The sequence below is a fragment of the Plectropomus leopardus genome, chromosome 8, assembly GCF_026936395.1.
Source record: "Plectropomus leopardus strain MGB_pleo_1.0 chromosome 8, ASM2693639v1, whole genome shotgun sequence".
Taxonomy (NCBI): Eukaryota; Metazoa; Chordata; class Actinopteri; order Perciformes; family Serranidae; genus Plectropomus; species Plectropomus leopardus.
The window spans coordinates 13,000,976-13,025,338 of record NC_142183.1 but is presented as its reverse complement, the minus strand read 5'-3'; the positions used below and the strand labels follow the sequence as shown (position 1 = coordinate 13,025,338).

General features: G+C 37.4%; 1 protein-coding gene across 1 annotated transcript in view; it reads right to left on the bottom strand.

The window, feature by feature from the left end:
• The window catches only part of diaph2 (diaphanous-related formin 2), a 462,996-nt gene that overhangs the window by 150,151 nt on the left and 288,482 nt on the right, over window positions 1–24,363 (bottom strand). The window contains 1 exon segment of the mRNA XM_088080903.1: window positions 23,696–23,825. Within this exon segment, the coding sequence (XP_087937029.1) occupies window positions 23,696–23,825 (130 nt within the window).

Genomic DNA, 24,363 nt, shown 5'->3' with positions numbered 1-24,363 from the left:
TAAACTCTGAAACAGGAGTTTTATTGTACTACTGGGTGTGCAAAGTCCAACGACAGAACAGATCATTCTGTTTGCAAATAATTAAACCAAGCCCTGCTGTGGCTGCATCTTTCCCAAATAAAGGAAAAGCATATCTCTTCTCTTGACCCTTACAACTGCAAGCGAGTCGTGATCGAAAGAATTATAAGTAGGCAAGTAGGCCCACAACCAAATAAACAAATTTAAAGAGCATCACATTGAAAACTTTACCTCTTGAATACGATCAAAAAAGGACAGAGGCAAAGCATGATAGAAAGCAGCAAAATCAAGGCAGAGGCCTCTCCAGGTGAAAAAGAAGTGTACAGGGGAAGCTGGAAACAATAATGGGCTGACATGAAACATAATCCCCTCTGTCTGCGATTTTATTGGCAGCCCCTCCAAAGAATGGTGGCTCCCCTATTATGACTTAACACATCAAAATCGCAGCATAGCACACACAGAAAAGGCCACCTGATGATAAGCACAGCAGACAGCGTCAGAGGCTTTATCTCGTGGCTGCCTGCAGCTCGACACAGGTTCAATTTGGCCCGCAACAATCGATTCCGTCCCTCCTTACCTCTGCTTCAGTCGGAGGAATAAAAACAGACCTTTCTGTAAGGAGCAGGTCTCAGCTGGGATTCCATGTCAAGGCAAATGACAGGAAAACTAGGGACACTAACACACCTGAGTTGTGGTTGCCCGTCAAACTGGCATGCATACTTTTCTTGGCACAACATTGTAGTCATGGTCAAAGAAGAACATAACTATTATTCACTTGGAAATGTATAACTAAATAAAAAAATAAAAATACGAAGAAATGGACATGTGGACAGTAGGGTGATGAGATAGCGTTAAGATGTTCAAATTAATTTTAAATTTAGCTTGTGACTCTGCTGCATGTTGACATTAGGCTATGAAATTAGGACAAACATACAAAACTTAAAGACACTCTACTAGCAAAAGTGCAACAAGTAATTTTAACATAAGAATAGTCTGTTCCCCTACAGATGAATCCTGCTACTGTCTTTAGGCCTGGTAAGACCTGCAATAATTAGTAATGAAGATGATTCTGTATAGCAAAATATGGATTGCACATCTGTGTTAATGCTTCTCAGCAAGATTTGCGCTGTTCAAGTTGAGTTGTTTTGAACGCATCACTTATCAGCTTGTTTTCTGGTCTAAATTGTTTTCATGCAGACTATGAACAGGCTTCCAGTTGTGCTGTCTTGAAGTTTTATGGGGGTTTTTTTAATAGTGGGCTATTATTAAAAAAAATGTCTTACTGATTCACTTATGGACTCGTTAACAAAAAGAGAAAGAAAGATCTGGGCAGAATTGTAGGTATGTCAAAAAGGAGATGTTTAAGTAAAGGTTTTGTAAAATTATATTTAATTTTTTTTTCTACCACAAAATATTATGATTTAAGGCTCTGGTAGCATAGTTCTTCCCATCTGCCAATGTTGGTGTCCTCCACCAATTCTGGCAACTGTCAGTGTCTGCTGCTGCCTGCTGATGGTGACGGCAGCAAAGGTTGTTTTCTCAATTAACTCTAACGCTAACTGACGTCAAACACTGTCATAAAATGTAGACGTTATTGACTGTTTGCCAAAATGTCCATGGTAAAATAAATTTAAAAAATCCTGCTGCTACTAAACATAACGACATAAACATGTTTTGGTTTAATGAATGACTGTGTTAACTGGGGATTTTAAGCCAAGTTAAGCTTTATGTCTGTGGTTGCTTGAGTAACCTCTATAAATGGTTGGCATAAACAATTAACACAGATGTCACCAGTTAACACAGTCATCAGTTAAACCTAAACATTGGACAACATCGTACATGTATGTGTTTGCTACGCTTACAAAATGAAGCTTGCTTCTTTGTCATTAGCTCGCCCTTGTTGGAGCATCTAGCGTTATGTTCCACAATAATGCAACAGGTAATGACTGAGTTAATTTATTCTGTGGGACCACCTTGGCCCCTGAACAGTGTCTCAGCCCCGTGGTCTTAGCCCAGTAACATTTGTTGACTAAATTTGCAGACATTACTTGTTCCAGCTTCAGCTGTTTCCCAAAGTTTAAGTTTGCCACTACTGTTGAAACAGCTGAGAACTGTACAGGTTCTTAATCCTAGATATTATTATCAAAACTAACATTGCAAAGAAAGTAAAAGTAGAAAATTGTATACTTGGGACAGCTTGCATTCAAACGCATGAGAGACGCCAGCACAGCAGTAGCAGCTTGGTTAATCACCGTAATTCATTAATAAGAAAAAATAATCAAAAGAGGCTTCACCTCACCTTATAATAAAATACAAAACTTGCTTAACTCTGGGACCAATATCGTATTCCACGGTTCTCAGCTAACGCTATCCAGCTTTCACTAACTCATTTCAGTTGGAGATTGTCGCTTTTTCTGTCGCTTCATTTTAAAACAAAATCATGCATCAAATCATGCAGCTTCTCAAGATGAAAAAAGACACCAGTGTTGCCAGATGGGAAATGTCAAACGAGCCATTTACATTACAAGGGGCAAAGGATACTCAGCAATCAGCTAATCATTTATTTATTGACAATGCAATGTTTAAAATGTTTTACTGCAATTTCACTAAAAGTTCCCAGAAAAGACTAAAGCCTTACTAGAACTAATATTGTTCTGTGTATGAATTCACAATAATGCTGCCATCACTCGGCTTGCAGAGGACAATGGGCAGGTGACACAACCCTCTGTGAAATGGCATTATTTATGGGTTTTTCCCCCCTTTTTCCCCCCGCTGGTTGCAAACATAAAAGGTTTTTTGGTGTGTGAGCAAGCCGCCATCTTGTGGGTAATTTTGTCCTAAAAAGTGACACCATGGCTGGGTCTCTCTATTTGAAGAGAGTATAATCATTTCCTGAGCTGAAAGCAAAAGGGTTGAGCATGATATCAGATTCATTACATGGGAGGAAAAACACTCTTTTATGGCGGTGTGTAATATAGAATACTCCTTTCATGACAATTATGAATACCCTGTCCCATTTATTTGCAATATCAACCCTCACTCAAATGAAGGTTGTCCCTCTGATCAGTATGCAGGCGACCTGGCTTCAAATCCTCAATTTCACATGCAAATGCGGTGCAACTGATTTAAATAATATTTGAATATGGATCACACAGTGTGACTCCATATCACAGAGCAGGGGAAAAAAGAAGGTTGAAAATGCAAATCATCAACATGTAAGAGAAAGGTCATAGTCAGGACCTGTTAGATTTATTTTGGAAATAAAGGGCTGGCTGCTAAATTAAACTCATTCCATACAGCCCGAGGACAAAATTAGAGGAGATCTGCATGATTTACATCATAAAAGCAAACAAACACAATATGGTCTGTAGTGCACAAAGGAAGCAGTTTTTGATATGATGCTGGGTTTGTCGAGTGTATACGAATCAAAGGTACTTGCTTTCATCGTAGAATCCAAAACAGGCCGAGATGAGAAAACTGGTGAGGCACCAAAAGCTTTGGCTACAGTGAATCTTTTGGGGTGTTTCCACCAGCAGCTCGGTTTGGTTCGGTTCAGTTCAGTTCAGTTCGGTACGCACCTTTTTGCATTTCCAGTGTGAAAAGTTGTGGATGGAACCTTAAGTGCCTTTGGCACTGTCCCCATATTTGGTCACCCGTCTGCTTGGGGGTACCCAAAACTGCACAGATCCAGTACTAAGAGGTGGAGCTAGAAGCCCTCCAGTCTGTGATTGTAAGTAGAGAATCAACTCAGGTCTGAGCTGTGGCTGGTTTAACCACTGTTCATACCGTCACAAGTTTATCATGGATTAGTAAACTGTAACTATTAAATTAAAACCAACTTTGATGACTCCATCTGATTTAATAGTTTCTCTTGGATGACACACACTTTTAGTAATGAGTAAATCTTCAAGAGTTGAAAAAAATGTATATTAATTGTGACTGGATTATGTGAACTGCATATATTCTAATTTTCACTTGGAGACAAAAAAAAAAACATGTCGGGGCTTCGTTTAGTGTGCTACGGCAGCAAAAAGACCCTGCTCTTGCCTGACAAGGAGTCAATGCAAAAACCCAATATTTATATATATCCCATTGAGAGAGACTCTCACTCCAGCCTGAAGTCCTGTTCTGTGGACGATAAACGGGTTGCGGACTTCACTCTGTATCACAGATGAACAAGGAAATACAGCGAGTGCTGCTGGACGGCACAGTGAGCGGCAACAACTCCGCCCTCTTGTCAGAGTACTGTCTGCGGTGGAAACGCTACACAGATCTAGGGTATAGGTATCTATTTGTAGGTGTTACTTTTGCTTCAAAGGGTACAATACTGAAAGCTTTTGATGGAAACACAGCTTTTGCCTCAGTCTCACTAACCTCCCCCAGAACAACACATCACTGTAAACACTTGAAACAGATGACAGGACTGTAGGTGCAATGCTTTATACATTAAATCACAACAATATAGCCGCGATTACTTTGAAATTCACCGGTGACTAATCCCCTGGAATGCTCACAACCACAAGTGAGGCATGTTGAGAAAACACTCCTGGAAGACATTTCATGATAGAGAGATAAGCATGATCTTGGCAGACCCTGAAAAGAAAAAAAAAGGGATAAAAAACAGAGCGCGCCATATAAATGTTGCAGTACAGGCTGTGAATGCCTATGTACCACTATGTCTTTGCTCTACTGGGGGCTATAAATCACTAGTGATGCTGGAATCTTCACACATAGTGGCATGCATTAACTGAAAGGGGCACAGGGGAGTAGGCTCCCCTGGGCCTAGTAAAACTCCAATGAGCAGCCCTGCAACGCTCGCTTCAGGCCATGCTTTTAAATTATATATTGATGACAGACCATGATAAAAATGACCCAATTTAGTATCCAAAATCAATTCCCACCCCACTGACGCGCAGGGGTTGGCAAAAGCTGCCCGGATTCTTATGACAGCATTTGAGCCACAGACACGTTTTTCTCAAACACTGGTCAATAGAGGCAGAGAGTGTGGGAAGGCACGGAGAGAAAAACAGAGGCACTTTGCTGCAATGACCACCTAGTCGGTAAATGATCTGTTGCCTTTCTGGGTAAATAGCATGTCTGATCTTTTTTCACCATGACATGTGTACATACAGCAGAGAGGATGAAGAGAACTATGGTTGGCACAATAGATAACAGCTCTAAACTGTCCTGCTGATTCGAAAAATGTCACAAGCCTAATTTATTTTTTGTAACATACAACTATGACGAAAACCCTTAAAGGTGTGCCATACATTAATACACAGCCAGGGGAAGGTTAAATTCAATTAGCCCTATATAAACTATCTAAAGCGTATGGTCTAAAGTGCATAGGTGCAAGTGCATTTATGCTGTGCCCTTCCACTTTTGCTGGATAAATTGTGCATTATCAGGGTGTCTTTTGGGTGTAACATGAATTTAACCAGTTTCATCTCCCGTTCCTGCATCACTACTTACAAAGCTGGATTCTGCAAATTTGAGGAATGAGCATTTTTATGCTCTTTTTAAGTTTTTCTGTGTCCTTGTGTTTGAAACATGTGGCGTGTACGCACATTGTGAACCTGCCTTTGTAGGCACACCTTACTGTCTTATAATATAATACTGAGCCATTGACTGTAGACCAGGTTGTTGTTGGTCAGTGGCTCAATAGCTTTGTGCTGCCTAAAAACAGCAATGCACCTGACTACCAGGTGTAAGATGGAGCCCAAGGACTTTCAAGTACTTTTTTAAGCTTTCGGTTTTTTTCTCAAAATGAAATTGTTTTCTCAACAACCATCTGTTGCAAGACAACTGTACAAATTCATAAATGGAGCAAACACATGCTACCGGGGCCTGAAATTAACTTATTATTAATTAACAGGTTATTATTATTCAGGCATGCAATTGGCAAAGGACAAAAAAAAAAAAAGCTTCAAAACATGCCACGCACAAAGCATGGCGCATCAATTACTCGATTTGTTTCAGCCTTAACTCACATCTTCTCAAAAGGCCTCAGGTGTTTGTGAATCCTCCTTGTCGATGTAATTTGTGCACAAACTTTTATTTGGAAACATTTTTGTTACAACTACAAATGATTTCTACACATTTACAAACCTGCAATTCTCTGGCAGACTTTTTGAAAGGTTTCAAGGATGATTTCCAAGCACGCAATTACTAATCCTCAGTTTAAAAGCTTAAAATCTCAAAATTTCAAACCATAAATGACTAATTTGAAACAGTAAGACAGCAGTTCAGCAGCTAACTAGTAGAGATAGCGGCTAACAACAACCGCTCCAACTGCAAAATTCCATAAACATCATGACCCCTATATTTACTGGTGCTTACCAACCTGGTGGTGCTCCAAGGTCATAATGCTCATAAAGAATTACAAAATAATGGCAAGCATGGCCGTTATTGGGTTCATAGTTTTATTTTCCTTATTAATTTTTATACAGTAATTAATCATTCTGTTCTCCTCTTTTATTCAAGTACTTTTTAAAGGACCAATCTAAAAAAAAAATAAATCAGATTTTCAAGATATTCCAGTACTGAAATTTCTCTGTTTTGAATTCAAGTACATTGAGCACCGAAAGCAATTTGTCTATTCATATTCAACAGAAAATTAAAAAATTAAAAATTTAAACGTCTTGTGGCTGTTAGGTGAATTTTGTAATTTTACAGGTTTTAAAACATATTGCCAAAGGACTACAGTTGAAAATTAGCCAGATGGCTAACACTGGCACATTTACAGAAATGTTGATTAATGTGTTTTGTCCTTATGAATACAATAAATGAAATGTATATTTATATCAATATTTGAAAGACTGAAATCAAATTTTGCCATTTGTTTTAACATAGCAAAGATGTCTTCTTCTGGTGTTAGCCATTAGATGTGCAGGAGGCCTTGCTCTGATGAGAATAATACCATAAGAGGATAACACCCAAATGTGCAGCAACACCAACACATAGACACACCATGCCTAATCTTTGAGAGACACTTAAAGCACATTCCTGCCTACATGATGCCGAGACAAGAGCATGAAGTCTTCACTTTCAAGGCAGTGAAAAGGATCACACAAACTCCTCCATTTTGGAGGTTTATTTCCCCCCAGATGTGTTTAAGATCAAAGCCAGCATTTAAAAAAAAACTTCTTAGTATCTTTTCCTCTGTCATTTTACATTTGCTTTATTTTAATTTAAAAATATTAGAGTTCTTATTGATTTTATATTATTGTGTTAACACTGTGCAGTCTTGTTCGACATTACACTGTTTTGCAAGATAATTTGTGTCATGCTGTACTACAAAAATAAAGCTATTAACATTAGGTTGTCACCAGATTGGATCTTAACTGAAGTGAAATAAAAAGTCATTTTAACAGATAATATTTTGATCAAGACTGATATGCAAATTTGAAAAAAAGAATAATGTTGGTCACTTCAAGAGTTTCTCAATTTTTTAAAAAAGTATTTTGTTCTTTCTATGAATTTTAATTAAATTTAACCAAATCCTTCATCTCTGGATCATAAAATAACATTTCATATTCCACTTCTTGAAAAAAGGAAATAATAAACGTGGTCTGTCAAGTGTAATTTGGAAGGGCACTCCGTGTTAATGCTAAAATTACATTTTTTTTAAAATAGTATGATACATATTTGGTATAATACTTATTTGGCAAGTTGAGTCAAGCCTTTTTAACATAGATCTCTCTACTGAGCCATCACACAAGCACACACATAAATCCTAAACAGGATGGACATACTGTATTGTAGATTATGCTCTTTCAGTCAGTCAATATTACAAATCCCTGCACTTGTTATTGTAACGCCTCAACAGGGCCTTATCTTGAGGGTGCAGGGATCACCTCAGAGAAAACTCAATTTCCTGCTCATTTGTACAACAATCCCCATCATTATCTTACTTATCCAAATCACCTGACAGACATGCTATCATGAGTTTCTCCATGGAGACAACTTAAAAGTTCCCTAATGTTTGGTGTAATGTCCGTCAGTGACTGCTACAGTTCAAGAATACAGACATTTATGTTGCTCAGTTGTAATGACAGGTCAAAAGCATTGTATCTGCCAAACATCATGTTACAAGCTTTGTGAATGCTCTAAATCTATCCTTGCGATAATGTCCTAGGTGAATGCAGATGTTAAGCACTGTGATGATGTGCTCAACCAATTATTGTAGATCTAAACCACTGAGTACATCAGCACCTCATACTTTGTTACAGAAGGTGAATCACATTGACATTAAAAAGTGGTACTTTACTACAAAAATATACTGAATGACAACATGGCTTACTTCAAAAATAAAAGAATAAGTATAGAGCTACAAAATCAGCCTAATACAAATGTCTTCTCTGTCAACACATCATTAACTTTTCCGAGGGAAATGACTGTAATTGAGATGACCTGCCTCCTCCAAATGTATACTGTCGCTACACTCACTGTCTTTGTGATGATTTAGCAACAATCCAACTAAAATGGATCAAAGGCTGATAAGCGGATTATGCTGCATGAGTGCTTTGAGAAGTTCATTTGAGCGTCTTGATATGTTGCAGTGAGTCTGGGTTGCAGTTGGAATCTATTGTAACTGTTGTGAAGTGAGGTTGACTAACTGCCATCCTCCACAAATGAGCGAGCTATAAAGTTTTCAGAGGGGGTGAGTATTTCATACTCAAAAAGATTTTCAGTGGAGTAGTCTGTAAAATCTAAAAACTAGAAGTACCACATCGCTGTTTTATGCCTCCATGAAGCAGTCAAGTGGCAGTTACAGTTTACACCCATGTCTGTAAAAACATGGATGCCTCACACACATCTCCCCCCCGGCAGCACAGAAGATCTATACAATCAGCACAGTTTCAAGGTGGTAACACAAGATTAGTGTCACTAATTCAATATCTGAGCAAATGTCCGCCTTTCTGTTCCTGAATTAGGCTGTTGAATAATGGCCAGAAATGTTTTTAAGCAGAATATTATGATGCAACAGTGAAGTTGACCTTTGACCTTTTGGATGTTGAAAGAAATCACTGTGTCTTATCAGACATTTGTGTGAAATGTTGTCATTATTAGTGTGTGAATTCTTGATTTATGGCCAATAACATATTTTGTGAGGTCACAGTGACCTTGAGCTTTGACAACAAAATTCGTAACACACCCGTTTACGAGGATGAGAGAGTCACAAGACAGCGATCTTTGACCACTACAATCAAATAAGTTCATTGCTGAGTCCAAGTGCACATTTCTGCTGAGTTTGAAGAAATTTCCTCACTGCATTCTTGACATATCCCAATCACGAGAATGGGACTAATGTATGGAAAACTGAAAACATAGTGCATCCGGCCACAGCTATTGACGGCATGGAGGTATAAATATCAAGAACTTATTTTTAAAAAGTGTTATCAAAAATATGATTGAAAAGAACAAATTGGGAGATAACACAGGTTACAACTTGAAAAAAAAGAAAAAAAAAGGGCATATTTGACAGCCGAGGAAGGAGGTAAGAACAATTCATAGACAAGATCTGCCTGGTAGTAGAGAATTGTTGGATTTTCTCACAACAGGGAAAAACATTATTTTGCTTTTTACACTGCTCAGCCCAAACCCAGGTGTTCCCCTGAGAAGCATGTGGTCTCTGAGCCATCCTTCAAGTGAGGAAACAACCAAACCGGGATATCTTAATGATCACAGGGTAATGTGTATTTTAAAGAAAACAGCTATGTGATTTTGGACAGATTTGTCAAATCCTTACACTTTTGTTTCCATCTTCAGTCTGACATTGTGTCCACTCTAACAGATTCCCATGGCAGGGGGATTTGATTTTCTCTAACCAATCACTAGAGACCAGCGTATCCGCCTGAATCTAACATCATATTAAGTCCACTCTGATGTGTAACCATGCCAACATACTTCTTTTGCTGAGGTTTTAAGAGGGGAGCGGAGCATAGTGAAACACACTCCTAAGAACAGCCTCTGACAGCGGCGTCTATCTGTCTATTAGCCATTGTTGTTATTACTCCTCATTCCAGCGCACGGTTTGACAACGATGTTAGACCTGCCCCCGCCACTGATTGGCTAAACATTAATCTCCCTGCTGCGCTCATTAGATCATCTTTACTTAAGACCAGAAACTGCTGTTTCATGTCACCATGCCAGACAAATAAGTCAATTTGGCACAGTGGGCAGATTCCAAAGTCTCAACTCAGGCAAGGAAATAGGACCAGTCATTGGTAATGACTTTTAAAGTAAACAGGTCTGCTCCCCACGTGCCCCTCGTGCACCAGGTGACATTCCCTCCACTGAAAACACACACTGGCGAACTACCCTTGGGATTTGCTTCTTCTGGATCCTGAGTTCAATCACTGTATGTCATTAAATAGGACTTTATAGTTGCCACTGTTTGAAGGATCTGAGTACATATAAAATTGAAATTCAGTTTACCCATAAGAGCTGTTATATAGGTCAGTCTGTCTATCAGCTACTTATAAATTCTGAAAATACTACAATTATTTTATTCTACAAGGGTGGATTGGTTCTAGTTATGAGTTAGTGCAGAAAGCAGAGTTGCATTTGAAATTGAGCTTCCTTGTTCACCTCAGCTCATGGAATACTCCCAGCATGGGAAATGGTCTACTGTGACAGGCTGAATTTCTGGGCTGGCAAACAGTATTATTCTCATTCCTGGTCCCATTGTCAGCTCTCATTGAAATCTGCTGTCACAGAGTGGAGCCTGATGCTAAGCAGGGCTGCTGGCCTCCCTGCATGTGTCTATCTCTGTCTACATTCATACTGGCTGGCCAAAGTGGTGATGTAAGAAATCAGAGGTAGAGGGAAAGAGAGATGGACAGTAAGAAAAAAAAATAAGAAAGGGGGAGAGAATGGTTGTTTTGGTCTCACAATGAACTACTCATCCACCATGAAGTGAGTAAGAAAAAAAAAAGGGAAAAAGAAAAACGAAAACTCTCTAGAGCTCATCACTCATCCTGAACTGGTGGAGCTAGACAGGTCTGTTTCCTGTTCCTAATATTCTTCATGACAGACTGTCCATTTAAACCGGTGGCCTCGCTGATCCTGCTCTATCACTTTCAGGGTCCAGGGATGAGTATACCTTAAACAACCGGTGAGGAAACTGTTTCCATTTCAAGCCACCTTGACAACTTTAAGTTGACTAATGGTCCTGTGTACTTAATGTTATACTAGGCGGGCAGAAGTATTTTTTAATATATAGATGTGAATTCAGCATGTATGATGCAGCAGGCTGTGGAACTTTAAATTCTGCCAGTGTGTGCAGTTTTACCTGCTTTTTTTGCCTTGCACAAATTGATTTGTTGGTGTGAGGGTGATTGTTAAAACTTCCAAATAATGAAATCATTCCAGCTTTGGTTGCTATGTTTTAAAAACACTCTAATCATGTAAATCTGTATGTGCAGCAGTGCATAAAATGTCCAGTCAAATAAACTGAAAATCTGTGTCTCAGGACTCCAAAGACTGTCATTGGTTGTGTATTACTGAGGACTGTGCCTTCAATAATAAAAGTACCCTTTGCCAAATTCCTTTGATGTATAAATGATGAGTTCTCAAACGTGAAAAGCTTCCGAGGAGTATGCATGGCGCTTAGGCGCTGAAACACATTGAATGATAGATGAAAAGGTGCGGCCCTCGTACTAGCAGGACACTCGAATGTAAACAAGCCTACAATCATTAACAGCACGTCACACTTATATGACCTGACCAAAGGTGTGACACAACAGAAATGCATCTACACGCCATTCAGTATGTTCGACAGCAGACATGCCAAATCATTGATAAACTGTATTCAGATGTTACCTTAAATAAATCATATCTCATCCACTGGAAATTGATTTTTTTTTTCTTTTGTTATAAAAAAAATAGACCCAAGTATATTATCTGTGTAAATCTCTTGGTGGTGATAAAGATTTCCTTACTGTCCAAAGAAAATAGAGCGTTGAAAATGTTGAGAATAAACAGTAGAGTAAGAACATTATTTACTATAAACAGATATCTACGCATATATTTTCATTATGTTTGAGCCACAGGTAAACAGTCCTTTTGGAGTGCAAAAAGAGGTGAAATGCATTGGTTGAAATGTAATCTCGAATCCTTTCTCTCTGAATTCTCTGGTCATGTAAAATCCATTTCAAAAGTATTTGCGTCCCTCTACTGCATAGACATCCTAATTTTTTAACAGGCCACCTTCATATACTACAGCATTGAAATACTTCTCTACTTCAGTGCAACCACTTGACTGATTGGGTTGATTTGTGTTGCTTCTAATGCTTTTTTTCATTGGTGTGGGAGATTCCCAGCTAGTGGCTGTAGTTTCAAGTCATCCTAGATTTGGGATTTTTCTCCTTCTTCCTTGCAGACTCTCTTAATCTCAGTCAGATTGGATGGGAAGCATCAGTGAACTGCAATCTTCAGGTCTCTCCAAAGATTTTCAAAGGGGTTTAAATCCAGGCTTTGACTGGGCCTCTCGAGTACATAAAGAGACAAAGCCACTCCACTATTGTCTTGGATGTGCACTGTGGGTCATTGTACCGCTGTTCGGTGAATCTCCCACGTTCTGAAGTTTTGTGCACGCTAGAGCAGGTTTTTGTCTTGCTCATGTTTCCCATAGTCACGACCCACTTCTCTGCTGCTGTAAGCATCACAATGAAAAGGAAAGATGAAGACTGCACGCCTTTAAAAATATCACAATTTAGAAAACTGTCTTTACGTTTACCTACGTACATGCAATTTCCCACTTTATAAATTGCAATAAACTTGAAATGCTGCACATTCGTGAGCTTCATACCACACCCTATTAACTCTCACGATTAAATGGCAAATGGAATTCCCACTGAGAATATTAATATGCACCTAAATCAGATTGTCATTCAATTACTTCTAAGGGAGAATGGAAAAGTTTGACTACAAATCTAAGAAGGGAAACTTCACTGAGTGTGAAATAGATTATTATATTTCTTTCTCCAAAGGTTGAGGTGGCCTGTTGTTGGTGTTATTGGTAGTCATCGTTGTGACACTCCCAATTTTTCAAGTGGCTGCATATCAAAGTGGTGATGAGAGCCGCTTAATTCAGAGAGCCAAACCAGAGAGCCAAACCATTACTGAAATTAAAAAGAAGTGGCCAGATATCAAAATCGATGACAGGAATCTTGTTACTGTGTACTGGCAAACTAAAGGTAACACTGGTGGAGGTCAGGGGACACGGGTGATTTCGCAGCTTACTTCCACAGAGGACTCTGCCTCCTCTAATTGGAGAGTGCCTTGTCAGGTGTTGTAACCCACAAGGGAAAAATACCTAGCATTGTTAAGACACAGAACCTGGTAGATAAGCTATTCCCCGCTGTACATAGGAGTACACTATATGTTGATCTTCTCATAGATAGTACATACAGAGTAACTGATGTTTATGCCTGGATGTTTACAGGGTTCCCACACCCTTTCACGGACAAAATTAAAAAAAAATTCCATGAGCTATGATAAAAACGACCATTAAAAACATACTATGACACAAGAGAACTGTAGAGTACATTTACTCCAAATGTCAATTCTATCATTATAGGTGGTCCCTGGACATGAGAAAATAAAGGAATGGTGCATACCTGCAAATTACACATTCTCTACTTTCAGGGCAACTGAAACAAATTAAAAGTGTGCAATGTGACTCCCAGTGACAGTTTTTTTACCAGGTTTTCCTCTTTCACAATCATTAATTCCGTCTCCAAGATATTTATAGATAAGCATCAGTCAGTTATTTAGATGCCAAAAAGAAAACAACAAAAAAGCTATTAAAACACCTATTTACAAAACACAAAAAAATCAAATTAGAAGAAGCGGCATACTAGTCTGTCCACATACATTAAGGCTCTAAAAGCATTTCATTATATCACATTGAATCAAACTGATCTCTCTAATGCTACAAGGATTTATGTTTCTGTTTGTATAAATATTAATTTACTATAAAAACTTTACAGAATCAAATTATGGAGATAATTTCATTTCATCATCTTCATTGCATCTTGCTGTAAACAGTAAAACATTTAGTTTATAGGTCTTAATGGCTCCATGTTGCCAAAGGGACTACATTCTGGATGAGTAAACTTTGGTGATTACAAACCTTTTGAAAAGTAGCACTGAGTAAAATATGCTGTATTTTAGGTTGTGATTTGGGCAAAAATTGGAAAAATGGCACAATAAGGGTAAGTAGGAAATAGAATAAAATCAGGAAGGTTGCCAAGGAAATAGATGACATTCTGAATGATATTTTAGGTCAAACAGTCACCAGTGCATTTAACTTAAAGCATTTTCCACAGTTTCTTCAATGTTAATGTGCATATCTCTATCCTAAGAATTTTGGGATTGGTATTTGAGTTCTAGGGTAGTTCAAACATTGATTATATTATCATTACTATTATGAAAATAAATAATAGTTTGTTACTAACATTATTTTAAAACACAGAAAAAATTCTTTGTTCCTCTGCAGTATTTAAATAAAAAGAGAAACACCTGTGTGCACAGTGTGTATGTGATGTGCTTAACATTTTGAGGCCCTGATAATATAATTTTAAAAATTAAATGGCAAAAAGTGGAATAAACGCATTTCAATAACAGATGATGCTTTTAAAGAGGGTAAATATGAAAAGAAAATAGGGCAGGTCTCTTCTAAATGAAAAGTTTTTAACAGACACCGAACACAAATCGCATGTAATATTAAAATGTCTATAAATAGTGCTTTCCAGCCAGCCGCTGGCTTTTTCCTTGCACATCCCAGCTGCTAGCAATGCACTTTTCAAATGTTCCCAAAACTTCAATAACTGTTTTTATTTTTTTATTTTATTTTTTCTTAAATCTCATTATCTCCTCTGTCTTAAGTTTTTATATTATGATTCAACACACGTCAGCTGTGAAATAAATGATGGAGAAATTACATCAACTTCACATATAAATCTTGAGACAAACATCTCTTTAGCAAAAACCATTTGTGCATGTTGCAGAAGTGCTTAAGTGTTTGGCTTGAATTACGGTCATTCTTCCTCAAGCTTCTGCAGCTGACTTCAATAAGATACCCTCCCCAGACTGGCATGAGGGAATAGCTTCTCAACCCCATGATTCCCTGAAACTCTATTGAAAACCAAAAGACAAATGATTCCCTCTGTGTTCCACCCCATCCAGAAAGGCATTTTGTCTACGTAATACAGAGCCAAGTACTGCTATGAGTTTGAATGGGAAATGGGCACTGCTTTATTATGCTGCAGTGCCTTGAAATGAATGTGGATAATAGATATATTCACAGCGGTATTAATATCCTCAGAGTTCATCTTTTTTTTTCTTCCCCTCATTCTCCATTTTCTCTCTCACAGGCTCCAAAGTACTTTGCCCTTGGCTATGCCTTATACTAAATAGATTTATGAGAACATTTGTGTCATATTTCCTCTTTTCCCGGATTGTCAAGACAGATTGTCAGTGCGCCACTGATTGAGTGGAATCACCACACAGACTTAGTTCCCATTGTCAGGCCCCACATATTCATCTCTGGGGGGGATTTAACAAGGCAAATTGGCCAATGACACTTCTCTCAAGGCTTTGGCGGTGCTATTAAGATGAGGTCAGGGGTATGAAAATAGTGGATTCTATGACTACATTTCAAATGGTTATAGTCTCAATATTCAATAGTACATTCATACACTATATGAAGAGTTCATTTGCAGGAGCAGATTCTTCAAATTAATAACCAGTCACCACTTTCAGCAATATTCCCTTGGAGTGCAAAAAAAAGAAAGGGAAAATAGATTCAAATGATGATATCTGTTTTTTGAAAATAAATACTATAGATACAGCACACATGGTAAATGTTCAGTATCGATTGGACTCTTTTAGTGGTGCTTCATCCAAGAAGGATAAGGCAGAGGGGGGTTGACGGAAAATGTTTTTGCACTGTTTTGATTTGATAACTAGCTTTCAGCTATACAACCATCACACTATCGTTAGACAACAAGTCCATGAGCTACTGATAGAGGACCCATAGCCAAGACTCATGTGAGCTTTAATTAGTGAATGCTAACAAATTCAGTGTTTTTACTTTTTTTTACACTTAAAATGGAAAGAAGATATCAGGGTCATTTCCAAGTTAAGGAACTAACCATTGAAAATACAAAAAGGTAGAGGAATGGAAAATAATGCAGAAATTATGAGAGACTTTTACTCTTTATAAGAGTTTGAGCTTGAAACCGAGGCAACGATTGAATTTTTTTAAAGTGTATGCTCAGTGATATAGGTACATTTTTTTAAAACCTGCTGCACAACAAAATGAATGTTGACGGAAGAGGCAAAGTAAAGAGAAAAAGAAGTAATTAGCGTATGGTCCCCAAAGTAAACTGTATCAGTTATACAGAGAAATTACTTGCAAATCTGATATCTCAAACCTGTCGAGTGCCAGCCTCAGTGTTTACCTGAACCTATTTAGGGATATATCAAAATAGTAAATTAACGATAATAACAATAATAACGATAATAATAATAATAACAATATTAATAATAAGAATAATATGGTCGCATGGCTCACTGATAAAATAACAACGTATATACAATATACCAGGATTGGAAAGATAAAGGACTACAGACTTCTTTATGCTTTTATTCCAAAAATTAGAAATGTATACTTTGTGGATACTGCACCCCAGGATGGAAAATGTTGCAGTATGACCTCAAGCATAAAGAATTAATGTTCTTACATGCTTTTAAATCTAAAATGAAATAAGTGGAAACAGATTTCTCAAGATGCCAATGTTCTAAATTAAATGGTTACGAAAACTACCTCTTTTAATCCCTTCTTTTTAAATTCTCTTTTGAATTGTGTTTTCCTTTCTCTTGATTTTTACTGTTTTGTCTTTTTTTGTGTTTTCTCTCTGTATTGTGTTTTAATTTTTGCTCCTGCCTGTCTTGACCAGGCATTCCTTGAAACAAAATCTCGGACTCTCATGGTTAAATAAAGGTTAAATAGACTGCCACATACTGTAATGCAACTGATGCTTTCCTGTGTCACCACAATAATCACTGAAGGCAAATCAAGAATGTACTGTATATATTTACAAACTCCAGTTGGCAGTGGCGCATGTGTTTGCTTGGTGTGACAAGTCATTTTGGGGGAAGGAGATGAAAAAAAAATCAATTCATTTTCAAGGAGGAGGCCTGAGCCCCTTTCAGCAACCAAGACCTCCTTCAAATCCTTCATCTCTCAGAGTGATTTATCAGTAGAGATCAAAGATGGTATGGTGGCAGGAGAGGCTACCAATCCTCTGCTCAAAAAGAGATGGAGCTCACAGCGAAATGTGGTTGTAGTTTGGATGCAAAGCCAATAATAAAAGCTGAATTGGACTCATAAGGGAGAGCAACAGGCTGGATTTGACAGACAAACTTCCAGGCAACAAATTGACGTCTATTAAAAAAGGGAAAAATGTAAGCATACCTGATAAAATTATCCAGCGCAGAAATACATGTTTGCATGTACATAGACTATCAAGCCAAAGTCAAGCACTTACTCCTATGCAAAAGACCAAGTGTTGTTTCTTACATGGAAACTGCTCACAACTAACAAATCACCAAATTCATTCAGCACTGTATAACACCGTTACAACTTGACTGTTGTTATGCTTTTCTTTAAGTGCCTGCTGTTATCAAAAAGTGAAATGTGATCTAGGTGTCTCTTTAGCAGCTCTTCACTGAAGAAAAGTGATACTGTAGTTGCTGGTGAAAAATACTGTCAAGAACTGTCCTTGTCTCTTCTTCAGGTTGTAATGATTTTACCTCCATTCTTCAATCAATGGTTTTAGAAGAAAAAGTAGAGCAGCATTTTTCTTGCGTTTACTGACCGAAGGGCAAGACAGACCGACCAATTATGTGCTTACTTTTCTTTCTGGTGAGTAAAATAAAAAGTAAAAAAATCTTTATTAAGTCTCAACAAACCAAAAAGTGTTCAAGGTTTTAACATTTCAAACGCAAAAACTTACTTATGCCTCAAGACTCATGATTTATTTGTATGGTAAATACACATCATAGAGACAGTTATACATGGTTTTAAAAGGAATGCATTTTACTGCTGCATCTCTTTTTTGTTTAAAATTTGTGTTGAATTGAAGGATATAAACACTGTCATTAAATAAGAGAGTGCTGACCACACACCTTTGCAAAGGCAGCACAATTATCAAAATGCACTATAGGTTGATTTAAAAATGGACATACAATTTGAGGTTTTAAAATTGCTTATAGGTCTGGATTTGCAGCGAAATATACTACATACTACTGCAGAGAGATTAATTTGTATGATGATCAATGAATGTGCAGTACAGATTATAAAGAGCTTTGTCGAAGGCAACAGTGGTGGTGTTATATGTATTGAAAAACAAGAACTTGTCTCTTTGCCCCTTGCCAAACTTTTCAAGAAATTTTAATTACGATCTTTTAAGTATTCATTTCCTTTTTTTTCAGAAATGCTGCTAACAACCTCCTTGATGAAGGTAATTAAGATGGGGAGGCGTTGTCACCAGAAAAACCAGATACAAGAAAGCAAAGGCAAAGTGCTGCTTTACATTATACTGAGCAAAACCTCATTACATATAATTCGTTTGAAAGGCACTTTGTCCAAAGAAAGTTATAATACTGGGGTATTACAGTACAATAGATCCAGAATAATTAGAAAAACGTCCCTACTTTTTTTTTGCTATGATTTATTTAGCAGAAAATCTAAAACACCTCCACCAACACTGCAATAAAAAAAACTGGTTGACTGAATGCAAATTATCTGAGTGAAGTTAAGTTCACATCTAGTAAACAAGTAGTTATTCTCATGTTGTGATTTCATGACTGTACTGATGCAGGCAGGATGGTTTTCAAAGTGGCTATCAAGCATTTTACTGGCTCACTTTGGTATGAAAATGGGAGAATATGCTGAAAGACTCCTGTGTTACAAAAACTGTAATTGTGAAGCATTTTGTGTCCGTAATTATACAGGAAGAAATAACACTGATCAGACATTAATTTAATTAGCAACGAAAATTAATTCATGGTGGTGTTCATAAAATGTTGCAGTCTTTATGTGGTGGAACAGTTTGAGAAATAAATAGGCATAGGCTCAAATCTGCACATTGAATAACCAGTTTAATTGCTAAAACTGAAATAGAAAATACTAAATTTTAGACACCTTGCATGTGTTTTTAATTAGGCCTAAATTTCATTTGGATTTAAAAACAGTTTGAACAGATAAAAATTTAATGAAAACGTGCTTATTCCACTTACATGATAAAGATAAACACAATTATTTTCTGCTCAGTGAGGCCATGCTTCCACAGCGCATTTTAAAGCACGGCCCTTTTCTTTCTCCAGGTTCTCTCTGGATCATCTGCAACTCGATGCCCCTGCCCTCTTATATAATCATGTGAATTTTAATCAAAAGTGACCTTGATACAGGTAAGCTTTGATAATGTCTGAATCCTAGAAGAGAGGAAGAGTCTCCTGTGGGAGCATCTCTATGTGCTGGACTTAGTTAATGTTATCCTCTAGCTTCCATCAGGACACTCACTCTCCTCTGCTCTGGGGCTGGTCTATGAGGAAACTGATTTCTGATGTAATAAGAAATACAATCAGATGTTTTTGGGTAACTTTTAGCCTTTGAAAGAAAAACCCATATAGCTGTCAGCAAGGAAAGAGAGTAATGCAATGTTCTCACTGGAAGCGGAAGCAGCAGAAAAGCACATTGGTTTCCTCTGGAGCTTTATCTGCATCCTTTAAGAGAGATGTTAACCAATTGGGCTTTTCACACTGGATGTTGTGCGGTGTGGAGCCCAACAGCAGGCTCATAATCTAATGTGGTAGTTTCAGAAAACTAGCAAAAGTATGATGAAATATGCATCCCATGCTTACTTTTTCCACATATTTGTAAGTTGTCTCCACACAAAGAGCAAGAGAGATGATGAGAGAGGAGTAGGGAAGATCATTTGCTGATCTGCACTGAGAAATGTGCTTCTGGTGTGAACAACTAGGCGACTGCGCAACAACTGACATTTTTCTGCATCCACTGTGAGCATGGAGTGAGGGGTGGCAAGATTAGAGTAAATAAAATAACATAGAAATTACAGAAAGTCTCTTGATTGCAGCGACCTGTAGTACTACATGCTGTACATTTAAGATGTGCAAGACATCATGGTCATAACAGTAAGCAAATACTAAATTAGTTGCACCATTCTAGTCAAGCATATTGACTAAAACAATTGTTACTCCACTGCATTTAAACGTTCCAGTGATAAATTTAATACCAGCAGATAGTCTGTTGGTAAAAGACATCTGCACTGAAAGTACTAAAACAGACTTTATTGCTACCTGTGATCATTAACACTAAATGCTGCGGTTGGCCACGAGACAAAAGATTGAAGAATCAATGATGCAATTAACGGTAATTAGCAATCAACCTCAACCTAAATATGTATAGGCCTGCTGTAAAACTAAATACATTTGGAACTATTGTGGGGAAAACATGCATTAAAAATATATAAATTGTGTCCAGACGACGGAAAGGTAGCAATCTAGTTTGTCAAAGAAACTGTGCACTAGATGAGTGAAAGTCTGAAGCAGCCAATCAGGGCAGGAAAAATTATGATTTCCCAGGTAAATTATCCAGGCCTGATTGCACTTATCAATGAAGTACATTAATTGTACAACTTCCACCACTGTAGATGGCTATTTGATTACATTTGAATCCCCAACATCACTGTCAGCGTCCCTTAATGTCAGCCGCCCATTAGCCTCTGACAATCAACAATCAGAAATCACATGAGGCCCGCAGGCTGGTCTGTAGATATGCTGAATTTCTTTTTTCCCATTTACCGAGGGTTTCCACAGCTTAAGGCATCTTAATTCCCAATGTGCCGATTTTAAAAAACACCACCAGTTTCAGCCATGCCGGAAAATCTTGGTTAAACAAAAAGTTTTTATTGAATTTGCACATCCCAATGTCGACCAGGCTACAGAGACAGCCAGCTAGCCGACAATGGATCTTCTGCTCTGAGCATCCCAGCCAGAAACAAAACGAGTGTTGCTGGTTCCACTATCCTGATCTATCTGACTCTTATTAAGAGGCATTAGGTAACGTATTAAGATACAAATGAAAACTTATCAATCATTCTGAGATTTTATGATACACCATCAAAAATACCACTGCATGAGAAGAAGGATTTTATGAGTCGATCTTTTTTTTAAGTCTTTTGAAAGATTAATTTACGCCATTTTCATACTGATGAAAGCCTTATTTTTAGATGATTGAATTCAATGCAGTTTAAGGCTCTTTAAGGGTGTATGCTAACCCTGTTAACCAATAAGAAGATTAAGTTTTCACTGTTAAAAGTCTCACTTTATGTCTTCTATATATTTTGGGTGTGGGTGTATTTTTTTGTGTTGTACATTATTTACTTACTATGGAATCCCAAGGGTAAATATTAATTATAGTGTATATTTCTTACAATATGAAGGGAAAAGTGTTCATTGCCTTAGTAAATGGCCAATAGGTTTACAAATAATCAGTTAACATTTTTCAAACTGTGGCTGTCTGAATAAATAATAAAAGGTAGCATTTACTACAATCTTCAAGGCAGAATTGTGGTTTGATTGCAGAGAAATCACTCTATTCATTCAAGTCACGACAGTAAGTTGGAGGAAAGTTTTTCCATCAGAGACTGAAAACAAAGTAAAGGATGGTTGAGAAAAGAGACAAATGTAAAGTAGAAGTTCAAAAAACACTTGTCTGAGAAGGCTTTCATTTATAAGCAGTTTTAAACTCCATGTTAAAGTGCACTGTGTACTAAGCTGAAAAGGTAGCTTTGTTTAATTTACTTCAGCCAGTTTACCTTGTACGAGACCAAAAGCTTGTAAAGGATCTGAAGATGGTGGTAAATAATTCAGAAACGCTCTTCTGTTTCAACAGACAGTAAAAGCTTTTCAAAGACATGGTGCGATTCAGCACACGGCCTCAAATCACAGTCTTCCTTTGTGCCTCAAAATAAATCTAATGAAGGGGATTATTTAAGGCTCTTTATCATTTACCTTGCTTCAACATGCTAAGCACAATGTCAAATATATAAACTAAAACAACTAAAATACAGTGTGGAAATGCTAACGAATAAGAGAAAGAACACTTGAATTTTTAAAAAATAAGATCAATACATACAAAAGTGGTAACCCCTCCTCTAATTGACTGACAGGCGTTATTCTTTTAATGGCTCAAAATGTAAACATGAGGTCCACCTCAACGTCACAGTATGTCAAGAACCCTGTTTGACTGAATGTGATGATCAATGAAACAAAAGAGCCGTGGTGTGCCCACAGCAAACTGTTTTTTTTTCTTTTTGCATCCCTTCTCTTTAAATAGTTCCTGAGTCCTCTGTCAATTAACTGGCGTCTTCTTGAATAATTCATTTCTATGAAACGACAAAGTTGATATAATACAAAATTTGCACATTTTAGGCATCTAAATATATAGAGCACATGAAGACTATTCAGTCCACTTACACATTGGCTGGCAGCCTCAGTCAAGTGCATAATTAGTTGAATTAGATTAAATAACCAATTACGAGACTAACAAAGTAAATAAGCCTGCAGGGATTCAACCAAATGCTTGAGAATAGAATTAGAGTGGAATTAGTTTATTGACAGGCTGAATGACAGTGTGGTCAGACAAACAACTCTATTCCTGTCACAAAGAGTGAGTGCTAGCTGTCGTCAAGGGACAAGTAAAGGGTGAAAGTTTGCTGAAAAGAAACTAGAATAAATTAATGAATATACCACAATGAATTGATGGATATCTTTTTGTTGCATCAGCCACAAATATCTTTTTTTTACCAGCTTTTATAATGTAAATGAAGGATTCAGCAGTATACCAATATTTTATCAATGCCACAATATGAGCTTAGACATCATTGATTTTGAATATCGCTATATCGTATGTGTTGTCCTTTCCTGTTTTTTTTAATTAATTAGTTAATCTATTTATTTTAATGTTGGGGGACGGCAGTTCATTTTACAAAACATACATCAGAACAACCAGTTTAATTTCAACTGCTGTTCAGATTTTGTACAAATTGGAGGAAATTAAGTGTATATATAAAAGCTATGAAAAATGGTTACTTGAGAAAAAGTAGAATAGAAGTCCATGTAGTTTGCTCGATTAAAACAACAGAATAAGGCCATTATCCGATACTTCCTCAAAATAAAGGGTCTTATGTGCTTCACCCACTTGGTCCAGAACTCATTGAACACATTTTTTCTTATGATGAAGAGAAATGATAAGCTTTTCCATAATATAAATATAGTTCACCAAATGTTTTCCTGTTTTTAAAGGCTGCATTACAGTAAAAATATTGTTACTGAATTTACCAGACTGTTCTGGCTGCTGTATTACTTGCCTTTACAGTCATGATAACTGATGATTATTTATCAAAAATCTTACTGTGTAATTGTTTTGTGAAAGTACCACAAGCCAACCCTTCAATATCGCTGCAATATTGATCTGGTAATAACTATTGTGATATTTGATTTTCTCCATATTGCCCAGCCCTGTGGACATGTGTGCACATGTGTGATGGTCTCAGTACACAAAGACATAGAGACTTACCTCTGCTGGCACTCTCCACATGCTCCAGTTCATCTGGAAACCTCAAAATCTCCTGGTAAGTCTCTTCACACTTCTCAGCCAGGAAATGAAGAAGTGTTGTATTCTGACTGATGGATTTAGTGTCTCGGAGCTAAGAAAAAAGGAGAAGAAACAAGAAAATAATTATAAAAAGAAAATCATAATTAACCCAGATTTTCACACTCTTTCACTTGTCACAGCTTGATGATTAAAGTGCATACATGGTGGCAATAATTATGGTGACGAGTGCAAACTCGGTTTATGCCTTTATAGGGGCAAATCACATAGAAACTGCATGTAAAAGGTTCTAGTGAACTGCTCTATCCATCTCCAGTATGAAACGAGGGACTGGTTAAAAGCACAATACATGAAGAGGACACACAATAAAAATGCATTTTGAGACCTAACATACGTTTATGTCAAATTACAGATGTCTGAAAAACAATACATACATGCATAAACTGTACAGAAGATACATTACATACACAGGTAAAATGATAGTGCACCCATGAGAATTAAGTAATGTGCCTGGAAAGTTTGAATGAAAGCACTGCACTGTGTTTGCCAAGTGTGTGCGCACTCGTACACAGAAGCCGGCGTCTCCACATCAGTGCATAGGAAACTTGTTCCATATTCATTTCCCACCGTGA